The sequence below is a fragment of the Cricetulus griseus genome, chromosome 5, assembly GCF_003668045.3.
Source record: "Cricetulus griseus strain 17A/GY chromosome 5, alternate assembly CriGri-PICRH-1.0, whole genome shotgun sequence".
Taxonomy (NCBI): domain Eukaryota; kingdom Metazoa; phylum Chordata; class Mammalia; order Rodentia; family Cricetidae; genus Cricetulus; species Cricetulus griseus.
The window spans coordinates 118713620-118728296 of NC_048598.1; the positions used below are offsets into that span (position 1 = coordinate 118713620).

Here is a 14677-nt window from a genome sequence, read left to right on the forward strand (position 1 = left end):
CATTTTGTAAGGAGAACCCTATTAGGATGGTAACAGTCTCAAATACACTAAGTCATACAAGTGTGAGAAACTAAAAATCAACATCCTGGAATTGAAGTAGGTGCAGTACTAAATCCCAGCAGACGTGTATAAAACCCAGCTTTTGCATTATCATGTCTATTTCCCAGTAAAGAAAGAGCAGTCAGGTGTAATAAACACTGGTCAGGCAGCTGTCAATCACATGCAATCAGTTGCCAGATACAGCTGAGGCCAGTAACTGTTTTAAATTGATGTTGCTTCCAATTTAACAGACAAAAGCTGACCTGTATATTAAGCACAAATCAAGATTTTGCAATGAATTCTGGTCAGCTGCTTGGAAGAGTAAAGAAGTGTTTTCTTACTGGGAGACTCATCTATGAATCAAACCCCTAGCTTGTTTCAGTTCTTTCAGCTCAGTGTGTAACACAGATAAAGCTTGTTATGTTTCCACCTCAGCATAATCATGCTGCTAAGAGAAATTTAAGACTGCTGATAGAGTACTCGGAGAAGTAAATTGCACCTAGTAACCAAACATTAAATTTGATGAGATATGAAAGGCAACACAAATAGGCTAATTCTCAGATGATCCTCATGAGTTAGAGGCCAAACTCAAAAGGAGTAAAAACTTTGATAAAGCTTACACTCAATTTTTCTTCTTCCCAGGCTGGATTAATTTTCAAGATAATCCAGTGGTGTAAGATGCCAGGTCCTTCTACAAAACATCATTGTCACTCCTTTTACAATGAAGTGAATTTCCCTTTCTAGATTGATTACTAGTGCCATTACTGAAAAGATTTATGATAAGCCCACTTCTGCAATTCACTGTGTAATGTCTTTAAAACTGACAGACTGTATAAGATACATTTCTGAAAAATAAGAGACAAGTCACATTTCCCAGAAATCAATACAAACATTAAAAACATTTTTCTTGAACAGTCTTCATGGCTATATTCCATTTTCTTTTTTCCTCTAAAACTAGAAAGGAAAACAGAAAATGAAATGGCTCATTTTTTAAAAAGCACAATGCCAGATCATGTACTACATAACACCTTCGGAGAATATTTGCTAAAATAATCATCACTCTTACAATGCCCTTATTTTTATCATCACTCTTTGACACTGAAGCTCATCACTAAAGCACCAGCAGAAACAAACGATCTTCTAGTCTTACAGAGTATTTAAAAAGTACAGCACTTCAAACAGATTTAACCTAATTCAAAAGAAGTAAAACTAAAACATTCTTTTAAAAATGTAAGCTGTGGTTACTATTTTCTTAAATATTTAACTGCATTTAAGCAAAAAAGTGCTTATGGTATATGTGGGGAGAGAGCTGATTACTGTTAAGTTTCTCAGAGGATAGATTTGTAGACGAGTATGATAATAAGCCACAATCAATTTTCACTTGACACATGCTAAAATTTTTAGATTTTATAGTAAGCACCTATTCCCATAAGGTTCCCATAATATACAGTTTATGGACCTATCTTTTAAGACACAACCTAGTCAAAATCAACTGCTATCTCTAACCCAAGTGAGCCAATCTACTCCCCTTTGATGTAAAGGTCACATGACCTCAGCAGCAAAAGGGCTGAGTAGTCAAAATAAGTCTAGGGACTTATGATGCTGAGATGGTTGCTTGGTTCTGGAGTAACAGTACATCATGGGGAGAAAAACTGGAGTCACCTTTCCCAGTCAGTAACCCCCGGCATGGTTCCTTTAATTTCTACTGACGCATCTTAATTGACATGTTAAATTGGCCTCTTTAAGTGAGGAAAAAAAGGACTGAAAAAAAAAAAATCACCTTAGAGTATCACACTATAATACCTTAGGAATCCACTTAATAATACATTTTTTTAACTTGACTAAATCAGGCAACTCTAAGGTTTGATTTAAACAATCATTCAAACTGGTTTACCTTGTAACTTGGTACTACAAACAGCATGAAGGAAAATTTAAATGGAGTCTCCTTACATATATCAATTATGTATTTACTTCGAAACATAGAAACTCATTTATTACACAAGATATCTTCTTTTTAATTACTTCTTAAACCCTAGCATTTATTAGAATTATTACTAAAGTACTCACAAACAAGTTCAACTTTGGGTTACAGGCAAATATTCTTTTAAAAAAGAAATGTTAGGAGCACATTTCTAATTAATACTAAAAATGAATGTTAGAAGTGACAGCATGTTACTATGCTTATCAAATATTTCTAATTATCCTAAAAACTTCCAATGATATCAAAAGAGTTGTTTTTTTGTTAAAAAACAAAACAAAAACAAAAACCTCTCTCTATATATCCTTTTTATTCTGTCACAGATCTAAGTAGCCAAGGCAAAAGCTAGTGAAATGACTGGGGATGTGAGCGGAAGTTTCTGGCCCTTTACTCCGTGCAGTGGAGCTTTCTATGACCATGACCATCAGGTATCACACATAAAAACAGGAAAAAGGAAATACCCACCTAGCTTTGCCTCAGAAGTGTCCATCTCCCATTTGCTTTTCGGAATGTAACCCTAAATCGTACACAGAGAGAAGCTCGAAGGGTTAGAAAGAGACACATACATGCATAACACGTTTGATTTGGAAAAGCATTAAAACTGGGAATGGATTCAGTTGCCACTCACTAGTTATAAATATATCCTATGGAAAATACAACTTTATTATCCTTGAAGAAGGTTAAGTGACCAAATTCACCAAACTTGACTGCACATTTCAGAGCAGTCGTCATGACAGGATCATGAAGGCACTTTGAGGCAGGTACAGCTAAGGACTCAACTGTAGCCTCAACACCAGATGTGCAGCAATTATGGCAAGAATGTACAAATAGTTACTGAGCCAGGATCAATATCACTCAGAAAATTTATAAACTAGCTAGTTTAGTTTCTAAGTACAACTGCCATTCTCAAAGTAATTGAAGCCATGATGTTCAAAAGTGTTCTTCAAGATAGTCATTCCAGTGTCACTTTAAGTACTTGGAAAAGAAAAACTTGTATTTGAACCCAACTACCCCATTATCAAGTTCACACTCATTTTAAAATGACTCAATCCATGTACCAGTTAGATCTTACAAAGGCTAATTTTATTGAATCAACTCCCGAGCAGTTCTCTTCCACCAGATGAAAATGAAATTATTTTTGATAGCTTCTAATATTATGTTTTCCTGTTATATGATAAACCAGAAATTACCACAGGCAATTTACAGTTTACATAAGATAACTAAGTATTTTAAACAGATTCCCCAAACATTTTCCAGTGTCCCAGGGTGGCTACAACTAAGTAGTAATCCCTTTTGTTTATTCCCCTAGTCAGTTTATTCCATGTCATTTATCATGATTCCCCTTTTCCTTGGACTGTGGTTTCAGTTAGATCCCATTATACAGAAATGTTAATATTAGGACCTAGTGAACCAGACAAATTCATTGAAGATATTTGTCTTCTAAGAGTCATCTCTCTACTGTTGAGAATGTTCAAGGTCATAGAGCAGACTGCCACACAGCTGCATTGGAAACGCGTTGGAGACATCGTAACAATCTCTACAGGAGAGTTCATCTGAGCACAGTAATCCAGGAAAACTTTGCATTTATACATTGCTCCTCTATCAGAACTAGGAATTACTAGGTAGTATTTCAGATTATAAATTACATCATCTTTTCAGAAAAACAGGTCAAATCAAGAAAAGGCTGTGCTGATGTGATGGTGTTAAGAGTTAAATACTGAGGAAATGTGCACAAGTGTTACCTCAAAAACCACCTAAAATCACAAGCATCACTAGAATAGCATACTTATGGACTCTGAACCACAAGTACTAGGTCTGCAGAAGCACTAAAGTCAGGAATCTATCTCACCAACAATTCCTAAAGATTCTTTTACCTAAGAAAAGTTTGGATTTTCTTTCATCCAGTACAGAACTGAAAATGCAGTTTACTGAGAATTCTGTTGAAGTGGTCTGAATGACACAAAACTCACTCACATCACTTTGGTTAGTATTCTCCAGGAATCTTTTACCCTTGGGATAGATTCCAAGAGTAAAAGAGCTGGATTCTGCTATGTGACTGGGTACTTAGAGTAAAGTAAAAAAGTATATTCATTTCCCCCTGCTGGGAACCACCCTGGTCATCCTTTAAACTATCATCCTTTAGCTTCTTAAAGTGGCAGGCCACATGGAAATAAAACAGTCCAGCAGAGTAAAATTTTAAGGCTTCCTTACCAGTTCTCTGATGTAAAAACTAGTATTACAGTGTGTTTCCCCTTAAAAAAGTGTTTAATTAAAAGCTCCAAGTTGACTACATTTAAGCAAGTGAGATAAAGCATATCCTGAAATAAAACTTCCACAAAAGATGGAGCTTCCAAAAGCTAATAAGAATGCGGATTTCTCATACCCACTTTCTAGTACATGCTACTAGTAGCTAGTTAGGCTATTAACTGCTATCCAGAACAGTGTAGGCTTTTAAGTAAATTTCCTGCTCACATTTTAGAGTATGTATGTCAAAACGCAACCTGATTAAGCAAAATAAAACTATTAAAAAACATACTGAGACTCAATTATCATTAACTTTAAAGCTTATTTTTTAATACACATTTAAAAAAATCTAAGAATGTAGAGGTCAACACCAACACTATATAAACACAGATTCTATCAAGAGTCTTTTATGTCACACACTCCTTGTAGACTATGTTTTAGGGGACAGGAATCTCTGTACATTTTCATTAAGAGAAGTATGAGAAGCAACTTTAGCAAGAGCTGAAATAGCAAATAAAGCAAGTAATACTGTGGATTTAAAAAGCAATACTATCCAAAGGCATTGTTAATCTCTGTACCTCATCAGCCAACACTAAAACGTCAGTAATTGTATAGGTTTCATTTCTTGAGTGACAGGGTAAGGCAAACATCTCCAGAGGCGTAATCAAAAGCATTTACAGGAGGTACACAGAACTTTAAACTCACATTATTTTCTCATCAGCCTTGGTAAAAATCCATTGCCTACACAGTCATTTTTGCAATCACTTAACAAGACAAAACAAGAACAAATCCAGCAGCCAGTGGCAGCCCTTTGCCTCTTCATTCAATAAGTTCTTCTGCCTCAGGTGGCAGAAATCAATTTTGAGATCTTATAGTAAAGAAGAGACAGATATTCATATAACAGATAGGCTATACCACATACCTGCTGGAATGGAAAAAAAATGCCCTTTCATATGTAATTTACTTTCTTGAAAAGTATTCTCTCTTATAACCACCCACAGCTAGATGAGTACAAAGATGAGTTTCTTAGTACTCTGTTAAATTTTTCTTTTAACAACACAGAGCTTTTTTGGACTAGGGAAAAATAAAAAGGATCTAATGTCTCCAGGAAGATGAATACGGAAACTTTTACTGTAAAAAGTGTGTATCAACACTAGTAATCTAACTACAGGTCTGAATATAAACACTCCTTAAGAATAACAAAGAGACACTTTGCTCAAAGTGGTTGGTCTGTCTCCTACCAGTTCGCTTTCCTCTTCTTCTGCATCTTTCTTTTCTTCCTTCTGTTCTTCAATATTTGCATCAAAATCTTCCATCTCTACCTACAATATGCCAATAATCATTTTTTAAAAAGGACTGCATTAGCATTTAAGAAACATTGACTCACTAGGATCTGCAATAAGCACCCGACAACCCAGGCTCCCTCAGTGACACACCAGTGAATACTAACACCCTCAACTTTGATGTGGGATTAAAGGACCACAGAAAGATGTTCCTGGAATTTTCATCTTTATCCCTGTAAAGTTAGGCAAAATATTTTACTCCAAGTAAATGGGTCACCTGTTCTTAATATTCAAGAGATTACAGACTTTTAAAACCTTTAAACAAGTATTTATCTTATCAAATCAAAGGGGGGGGTTATTGCTCGCACAATAACAAATGTAAGAGCACAGAGATGTGAGATGTACTTAGAAGGTAAAAGAACATAACTAACATGACCGTGGGAAACCATCAACGCTGGTGCAAGGAAGAGCAGATTAGTGTTTCCAACATGGTGGTTCCTCCTAAAGAGACAGAGGATGCTACAAGAGATGCACAGCCAGGAATTCTGGCTACACTAACAAGGCATGTTTTGGGAAGACTTCAGAAAATAATCACAGAAAGAATTTAAGGAACTCTATTCAAAACTGTTAGCTCATTTATTTATTTATTTATTTATTTATTTATTTATTTATTTATTTATTTATTGGACAGAATCTGGCTACATAGACCAGGCTGGCCTCAAACTCAGAAACCTACCTGCCTCTCCTTCCCAAGCACTGGGATTAAAAGCACCATCAGTCCTCATCAAAACTGTTACTTAAGGTTAGTGATATAACACTTGTCAGTGTTTATAAGGTACATAAGAGACAATCTAAGAAACTAGTATGGGCATAAAACTGGTAATCTCAGAAACAGATTGTTTACATGTGCAAAGTAAAAACTGAGCTAAAGCTGGGCAATGGTGGCGCATGCCTTTAATCCAGCACTTGGGAGGCAGAGGCGGTGGATCTCTGTGAGTTTGAGGCCAGCCTGGTCTACAGAATGAGTTCCAGGACAGCCAGGGCTACACAGAGAAACTTTGTCTTGAAAAACAAAACAAACAAACAAATAAGCAAATAGCTGGGCTAAGGACAGAGCCCTAAGTGGTTTCTTAAGATCTGGAAAGGCTAAGTCAGAAAAGGAAACCATGCTGAGATGATATGAAGATAACTGGAAAGTCAGAATATGGACTCATGAAAATAAGAGTATGTTTTAGAAGGTGGCATGATTATAGCCAAGTGTGGCTATAAACTTGGGCAAAAGTAGAGTGTCTGTTTCCCAAGCCTCAGAATCATACACATTAAAAACAGCACCATTCAAAGAACAAGGTCAAACAAAACAGAAACACACAAATGCTTGAGACAGAAATTCATTCTCCTTTCATGATAAAGACTTTCTTCCACCAAACTAATAACTACCATCAAGAGTTCGCAATGGGGGCTGGAGAGATGGCTCAGTGATCAAGAGCACTGACTGCTCTTCTAGCAGACCCAGGTTTAATTGCCAGCAACCACATGGAAGCTCACAACTGTTTGTAACTCCAGTTCCAGGGGACCAGACACCCATGACAAAATACTGATGTACATAAAATAGAAATAAATTAAATTAAATAAAAAAGAGTTAGCAATTACTGAAATGTGTTAGAGAAAAAGAAACTAATAGACACTTATAGATTACTTATTACAAATTGAAAAAAGGAGAAAAACTCAATAGCTATGACCCTGGTGCCAAGTTTTAGACCAAAGCCTTAATCACAATGAAGTAAACCGACATCTCAAATAATGTGAACCAAATGTGAGGCACCGAGAAAATGCAATTCGAGTAGCATTCCTGCCAAAGGTTTGTTTTTACATTCATTCATTCATTCACTTGTGTGTGAAACACAGACATGTGCCCATTGCCTAGCGCACAGCAGGATATCAGAGAGCAATTTGCAGGAGTTAATTCCCTTACTATGCCTTTACCCACTCAGCCATCTCCCCAGTCCTGTCTACCATTTAATTTAAACCTAAACTAATAATGAAAACAGACAACTCAAACTTATGGGCACTCAACAATACAACTGGTGTATATACATAAGAATTCTGTTTTTAAAAAAGTAGCCTGAGAAATTACCTTTTATAATGTAAGTCTGAATCTGGGATATTTTTTTAACTCTTATTTTTATTTTATGTGTATGGGTGATTTATCCACACATATCCACAGTGACTGAGAAGACCAGAAGAGGGTATACGATCCCTAGGGTTAGAGTTACAGATGGCTGGAAGCCACCACGTGAGTGCTGGGAATTGAACCTGTGTACTACTCTACAAGAACATCAGTGCTCTTAGCTACTGAGTCATCTCTCCAGGCCCTACAATAGTAAAAATAAAAACATAAGTAAATAAATACAGCAGGCATAAGTATGTATGCTTCAAAGTGTGTGAGACATGTGTATGTCTGTAGGTCAGAGTTCACAGCAGGTGTCTTCCTCTATTATATCCCCAACCCCCATCCCTAATAGGGTTTCTCTGTGTAACCCTGACTGTCATGGAACACAATCTACAGACTAGGTGACCTCTGCTTCCAAAGTACTAGAATTAAAGGTGTATGCCACCTTATTTTCAGAGAGGGTTTCTCAATGAACCTAGAGCTCACCAATTTAGACTGGTTAGCCACTGAGCCCCACAGATCTCTCTCTCTTGGTTTTTTGAGACAAGGTTTCTGGAGACAAGGTTTCTCTGCATAACAGCCCCAGCTGTCTGGAAAGTAGACGAGGTTGGCCTTGAACTCACAGAGATCTGCCTGCTTCTGCTTCTCATTGCTGGGATTAAAGGTGTGTACTACAACCACCTAGCCCCCGGGGATCTCTCTTATATACCTCTCCAAAGTACAGGGATTATACAGGCAAGAGCCAATGTGTCCAGTGTTTATAGAGTATTGGGATTCAAAATTCGGGTCATAGGCTTTCATGGCAAGCATTTTACGGAGAGAGCCATTTTTCCAATTATAAAAGGTTATCAGGCTGGAGAGATGGCCCAGTGGTTAAGAGCAATGGCTGCTCTTCTAGAGGACCCGGGTTCTATTCCCAGCACCCACATGGCAGCTCACACCTGTCTGTAACTCCAGTTCCAGGGGACCTGGTATCCTTACACCAATGCACATAAAATAGAGTTAAAAAAAGCATTTTAAAAAAAAAGGTTTTCAAAGCTGGGCATGGTGGTGCATGTCTTCTCTGTGACTTCAAGGCCAGCCTGATCTACAAAAGGAGTTTCAGGCCAGCCAGGGCCACACAGTGGCCTGGTTTCATCCCACACAAAAAGGTGTACAAAAAGTACACCATCAAAACAGGTGATGAAATCTAACTATAGACTATTTTTAAGCTAACTCAAGGAAATTCAGAGGCTGAATTAAGGAACTGGCTATGGGGTATGGCCTAGGGGGTAGGTAGGGTTAAATGAATTAAAGTACAAACAAACTTAATTTAGGAAATGTATTTTACTTAATACAATCAACTTTTTTTTCTTCTTGGTTTTTTGAGACAGGGTCTCTCTATGTAGATCTGGCTAACCTTGAACTCAGAGATCTGCTTACCTCTGCCTCATCAGCCTTGCTAATGTTAACTTTCTGAAATTTTATAATTAACTAAATTTATTAGAGAATATCCTTGTTCTTAGAAGACAGCCATCAACACATTTAGGGGTGATGGACTAAGATTTTTCAACCTAACTTCCTATGATTCTACAGTAATGGTATTATATTACTAAGTATTTATAAAGAAAAATATGGGAAAATATTAACAATCAGATTTATTAAGATCATTAAAAGGTATGTACGTGCTCTTACATTGCTCATGTGCCTTTTCTGGAAGTTTAAAACTTTCAAAGTAAAGAAGGTGACAAATGTGTTGCTTAATCTTAACTGCATTTGAGACAAAGATACACACTTACTTCTTCAATTGCAGCATCTTGTAGCAAGGAACGGATGTCTAGACGCATCATGTGACGAGGTGCAGTTTCCCAATGATCAGCCATCTATTGAGATATTCAGGACAAGTTACCTCAGACAACTACTCCTATAGAGACCAAATAAGCTGTCAAGATAAATGCATTAATGCTACAACTTCAACAGGCTAGGCAATTCCTTCCAGTTAAAACACAGAAAGGAAGACATTTATTGAAGCAGGTAGAAAAGACATTCAGAAAGAAAAAAATGAGGTGAGTGACCTTAAGACACAGTGCTGATGCTGAAAGAATGATTTTGGGGTACTCCAACACCCCATGTTCCTGAAAAAATCACCTTATTTATTTCTTTAAGCTTTCTTCCATGGATATTTCTCTTGCCACAAGTCTGGTTATCGGCACTCATTTCAGCCAAATACACCTAAACAGAAATAAGTAATGAGTAGGCTAAGAAATAGAAAACTCAAGCTAAAAGTGCTTCAAAAGTTCTTTTAAGACCATACCTCAAAACCCTTGGTTTTTGCTGCACTCCAAAACTGGTCAAAATGTCTAACTCTGTCATTGATAGCATCCAGGATGATGAAAGGGAAAAACCCATCATCCAGAGTCTTTTTGAACGTTTTGAACATGCTGGTGCGGTACGTCTCCTCCATCTCAGCTTCATATTCATATTCCATCACCTAAGATCACAGAGATGGGTTAGCAGGAGGAAGGAATCAGACTCAGCCTGGTTGACACTGAGACAGGAGGACTTTGCAACCTTCACCCTAAGTACCAAAGCTAGTGTTCAGAAGACAGGAAGTGATCATCTTTTAAAAACCTGCACCTCAAGCCAGGCATGGTGGTGAGACAGGCAGGTCCTTTTGAGTTCAAGGCCAACCTGGTCTACCGGGCAAGTTCCAAGCCAGCCAGGGCTACATAGTAACACCCTGCCTCAAAAACAACAATAAACCAACCCTGTCTCAAAAACCAAAACAAACACAAAAAAACTAACAACCCCACCTCTCCCTGAATGTGTTTTCCTTAAAACTCTATCAACAGGTCTAGGAGGATTGTGTCATACCTTCTTTTTCACTTTCTTTCCAGAATCTGGATCTTTTTCTTCTTTTTCTACTTCAGTGATGAAATAATCATCTAGACTTAAAACTCTGGGTGCAGGTCCTCCAAATTCTACTTCCTTATCCTAAGAATACAACAGTCAAGATTAAAAAAAAAAAAAAAGTGAGCAAAGCTGACAAATGTAACATTAAAAAGACCCTAAAGAAATGAAAAATACCCTAACTAAGCAAAACACAAAAACAAAACCAAAAAACCCTCTGACCCTAGGCTACGAGACAGGAGGCCACAAGCAGTTCCAAAAAAAGAAAAGGAAATGTCAGCACATCACCAACTGTATAGACACAGGCCACTAGCCCAGTGTCTCTAAGAAAAGTTGGAACTAGATGGCCTCTTGATCTGCTGATCATAAATCCCCCAGACCACAGGACATGTTAATCAGCCCCCACCTAAAACAAACGACAGTTACAGTATCTTTGCTCAACATCTATTATCCTGTGATAACCTTGTATAAAAAAACTTTGGTAACCTTGCATGAAACTTTGAGACATGAGATCATGGGTCTTATGACTCCCTTGCCCCTTTTTACTTCCTCTTTTGCTCTGTAAAAATACCTGGCATTTGTGGTATGGGGTTTGAACTCTCCCGACAGGCTTGGGGCCCCAGCTAGTTGGTTTTCCTTGGAAATAAACAAACCACCTTGTACTTGCATTCAGGTGTCATTAAGCTCCTTTAAGCCTTGGGGTCCCTCTCTTGTTAGGCACAACAATAAACACACTAAAGTTCCTATTTGTGGCTAAATAAAATAAACATTTCTGATGGTTTTAAATCAACCAGAGGCAAAATAATTTGTCTAAGTGGATAAAAAAAACTTATAAGGGAAACATCTACTAAGGGCCTCTGTAACTGATCAAACGGGAGATACCTGTATGAATAACATACTGCCTACTAATACAAGCAACTAGTTTTTTTTCTCTTTTTTTGCTTTCTCATACTCACCCGAATAAGTTTTGCAACATGTGTCTTTCCACTGCCAGGCAGTCCTCTCATTATGACAACAATCTGAAACACAATGGGGGGTGGGAGATTTTGTTTTGTGTGGGGTTCGGGACATAGCTCAGGTGGCTCAGTTTCTGCTTAGCATTCAGAAAGCCCTGAGTGCCATCCCAGCACTGTGGCAAATGCCTGTGATCCCAGCACTCTGGTGGTAGTGGAAAAAGGTCAGAAGAACAAGGTCATCCTTGGATGCATAGGGACTCTAACACTAGCCTGCTATACCTGAGACAGTATCTCAAGACAGACAAAGAAAAACAAAACAGAACAAAGGAAATGAGTATGTGAAACCAACTATTTAAAAACCAATGGCCCACAGAAATCAGAAAATATTCTGACAGGAATAAAAATAAAGACACATCAAACCATAGCTCATGGAATAAAACTAAACAACTGTTTCAAGGGAAGTTTTAGGTGTAAATGTCTATATCAAGGAAGATTTAGGGGCTGGAGAGATGGATCAGCTGGTATTTTAGGCCTGCTAGTACACTCAGCTATCGCACACTTAAAGAAAAACAAAACAAAAACAAAAAACAAAACCCCAACATGTTAAACATGTTTCTGCAATTTGAGATATGGCTCAGCAGGTAAGAGCACTGCTTTCAGTTCCTAGCACCCACATGGTGGCTCACAACTGGCTGGTTATAACTCCAGTCCCAGGAAGTCAGGGGATCCAACATCTTCTTCTGACTTCTGTGGGCACCAGGCCCACATGTGGTGTGCATACATACTTGCAGACAGGAAAAATTCACCACAAAAAATTAAATCTTTTAAAACATTAAGAAAAAAAAGATAACATTGAAAACCTACTTTTTTTTTTTTAACCTAAAACACTAGGAAAAGAGCAAGCTAAAACTAATGAGACAGAAGGAAGACAACAATGATTAGAGCAGAGACTAATGAAATAGAAGAAAAAAAAACTTTAGGGTTTGGATATGGTTAGTGTGTTCCTCAACAGTACAGGGCTAGAAACTTTATCTCCAGTCTGGCACAGTGGAGATAATGGAGCTTTTATCAGGTGGAGATGAGTGGAAAGTTAAGTAGGTCACTTGGGGTTATTCTTTGTAAGCCAACATGTGGTTGCTGGGAATTGAACTCAGGACCTCCGGAAGAGCAATCAGTGCTCTTAACCTCTGAGCCATCTCTCCAGCCCCCACTTGGGGTTATTCTTGAGGGACCCTGGACACCTTTCTTGATAGTGGAATGGTATAAATTGTAAGCTTGGGGCTGGAGAGATAGCTCAGAGGTTAAGAGCACTGGCTGCTCTTCCAGAGGTCCTGAGTTCAATTCTCAGCAGCCACATGGTGGCTCACAACCATCTGTTATGAGATCTGGTGCTCTCTTCTGGTGTGCAGACATATATGTGTACATATATACACTGTGCACACAATCAATCAATCTTTTAAAAAAATTAATTCAAGCCTCATCCTTGAATCCTTGAATCTCTCTGGCTTCCTGTCTCACACATGTTCCCACCATGATTCATCCTCCATGTTCTGATGCAGTAAGAAAGCGCTCTGGCGTTGGTGGCGCACAACTTTTATCCCAGCCCTTGGAAGGCAGAGGCAGAGGATCTCCATGAGTTTGAGACCAACCTGGTCTACAAGAGCTAGTTCCAGGACAGCCTCCAAAGCCACAGAGAACCCCCCCCCCAAAAAAAAGATAGAAAGTGCTCGCCATAGCCAAGCAAATTCTGATGCCGCACTCTTTCGTGTTCTCTTACACCATGGTGTAAATAAACAGATCTACCTTACAAAGAACCCAGTCATTATGTCAATAGATATGCCACTATCTAACACACACACACACACACCCCCTACCCAAATCCATAAAACCAAACACTCATCCTGGAACAAAAAAAAAAAAAAAAGAAACAAAGTTGATCTTTTACCTAGACTAAGACAAACAAGATATAAATTACTATAATAAAAAATGGAGATGTTACTGCCAATATTACAGAAATGCGAAGAGATTATATACAACAAAGAGGATAACTTAGTTTAAACAAATATCTAGAATGATGCAGGCTACCAAACTTGCCTAAGAAACATACAAAAAACGGAGGGGAGGGGAGTTGAGAGAGAGTAAAACAAGGGGGCAAAAAAAGATCAAGTGTGGTAATACACACCCTTAATCCAGCACAAGGGAGGCAGAGGCATGTGCATTTCTGTGAAGTTAGCCTGGCCTACAGAGTGAATTCTAGAACAACCAGGGATATATAGTGAGGCCCAAACTAAAAAAATAAGTAAATGAATACACGCTGGCATGGGTAAGACATACCTTGAATGCCAGCCTTTAAGAGGTGGGGAGGCTGGAAGATCAGAAGCTCAGGGTCATAAGGTCATTCTTGACTACAGAGCAAGTTTGAAGTTAGCTTATTATACTTTAAGACCCTATCTCAATGAAAGAAAAACAAAAGAAAGAAATAGACTATGTGAATATGAACAGTCTCAGAAAAACTGGTAAACAGATGAACAAAGAAACGCCAACAGGGCTAGAGCAATGGCTCAGTAGCACTAACTGCTTTTCCAGAGGACCCAGGTTTGATTCTCACCACCCACATGGTAGCTCATAACCACTTGTAACTCAGCTGCAGGGGATCTGATGTTCTCTTTGAGCCTCACAGGCAGTAGGCATGCAAGTGGCACAGACATACAGGCAAAATACCCATGCATATAAAATAATAATAATAAATTAAAAAGTACTGACAAAGAAAATCCTAGGCATAGAAGACTCCATCACTGAATTCTACTAAGGCCAGAAGGAATAATTCTAAACTTATGATGCTAACATCACTTTTGTATCAAAATGAGGAAAAGACATGACAAGAAAACTATGACATCTATGAATGTAGATGTAATGATCTTCAAACCAGACCCAGCAATACAGAAAAAACTGTTCTAGTAACACCAACTGCCATGAAAATCATTTACTGTATTAAAGAAAGCCAATGTACTAAAAGCAAAAATTATACAATCATCTCTACTAATGTGTGTGTGTGTGTGAGAGAGAGAGAGAGAGAGACAGACAGACAGACAGACAGACAGACAGACAGACAGACAGA

General features: G+C 38.1%; 1 protein-coding gene across 4 annotated transcripts in view; it reads right to left on the reverse strand.

Annotated features, from left to right (window-relative positions):
- Ylpm1 (YLP motif containing 1) overlaps nt 1-14677 on the reverse strand; it is a 78388-nt gene that overhangs the window by 10286 nt on the left and 53425 nt on the right. For 3 of the 4 annotated variants that reach the window (XM_027418532.2, XM_027418531.2, XM_027418533.2), the window contains 7 exons: nt 11560-11622; nt 10568-10687; nt 10008-10184; nt 9842-9925; nt 9493-9576; nt 5503-5583; nt 2483-2534 (listed from right to left, as the gene is read on the reverse strand). In XM_027418532.2, the coding sequence (XP_027274333.1) occupies nt 2483-2534; nt 5503-5583; nt 9493-9576; nt 9842-9925; nt 10008-10184; nt 10568-10687; nt 11560-11622 (661 nt within the window). The remainder of the gene's footprint in view (nt 1-2482; nt 2535-5502; nt 5584-9492; nt 9577-9841; nt 9926-10007; nt 10185-10567; nt 10688-11559; nt 11623-14677) is intronic. The other variant, XR_003485959.2, reaches the window with a different exon arrangement.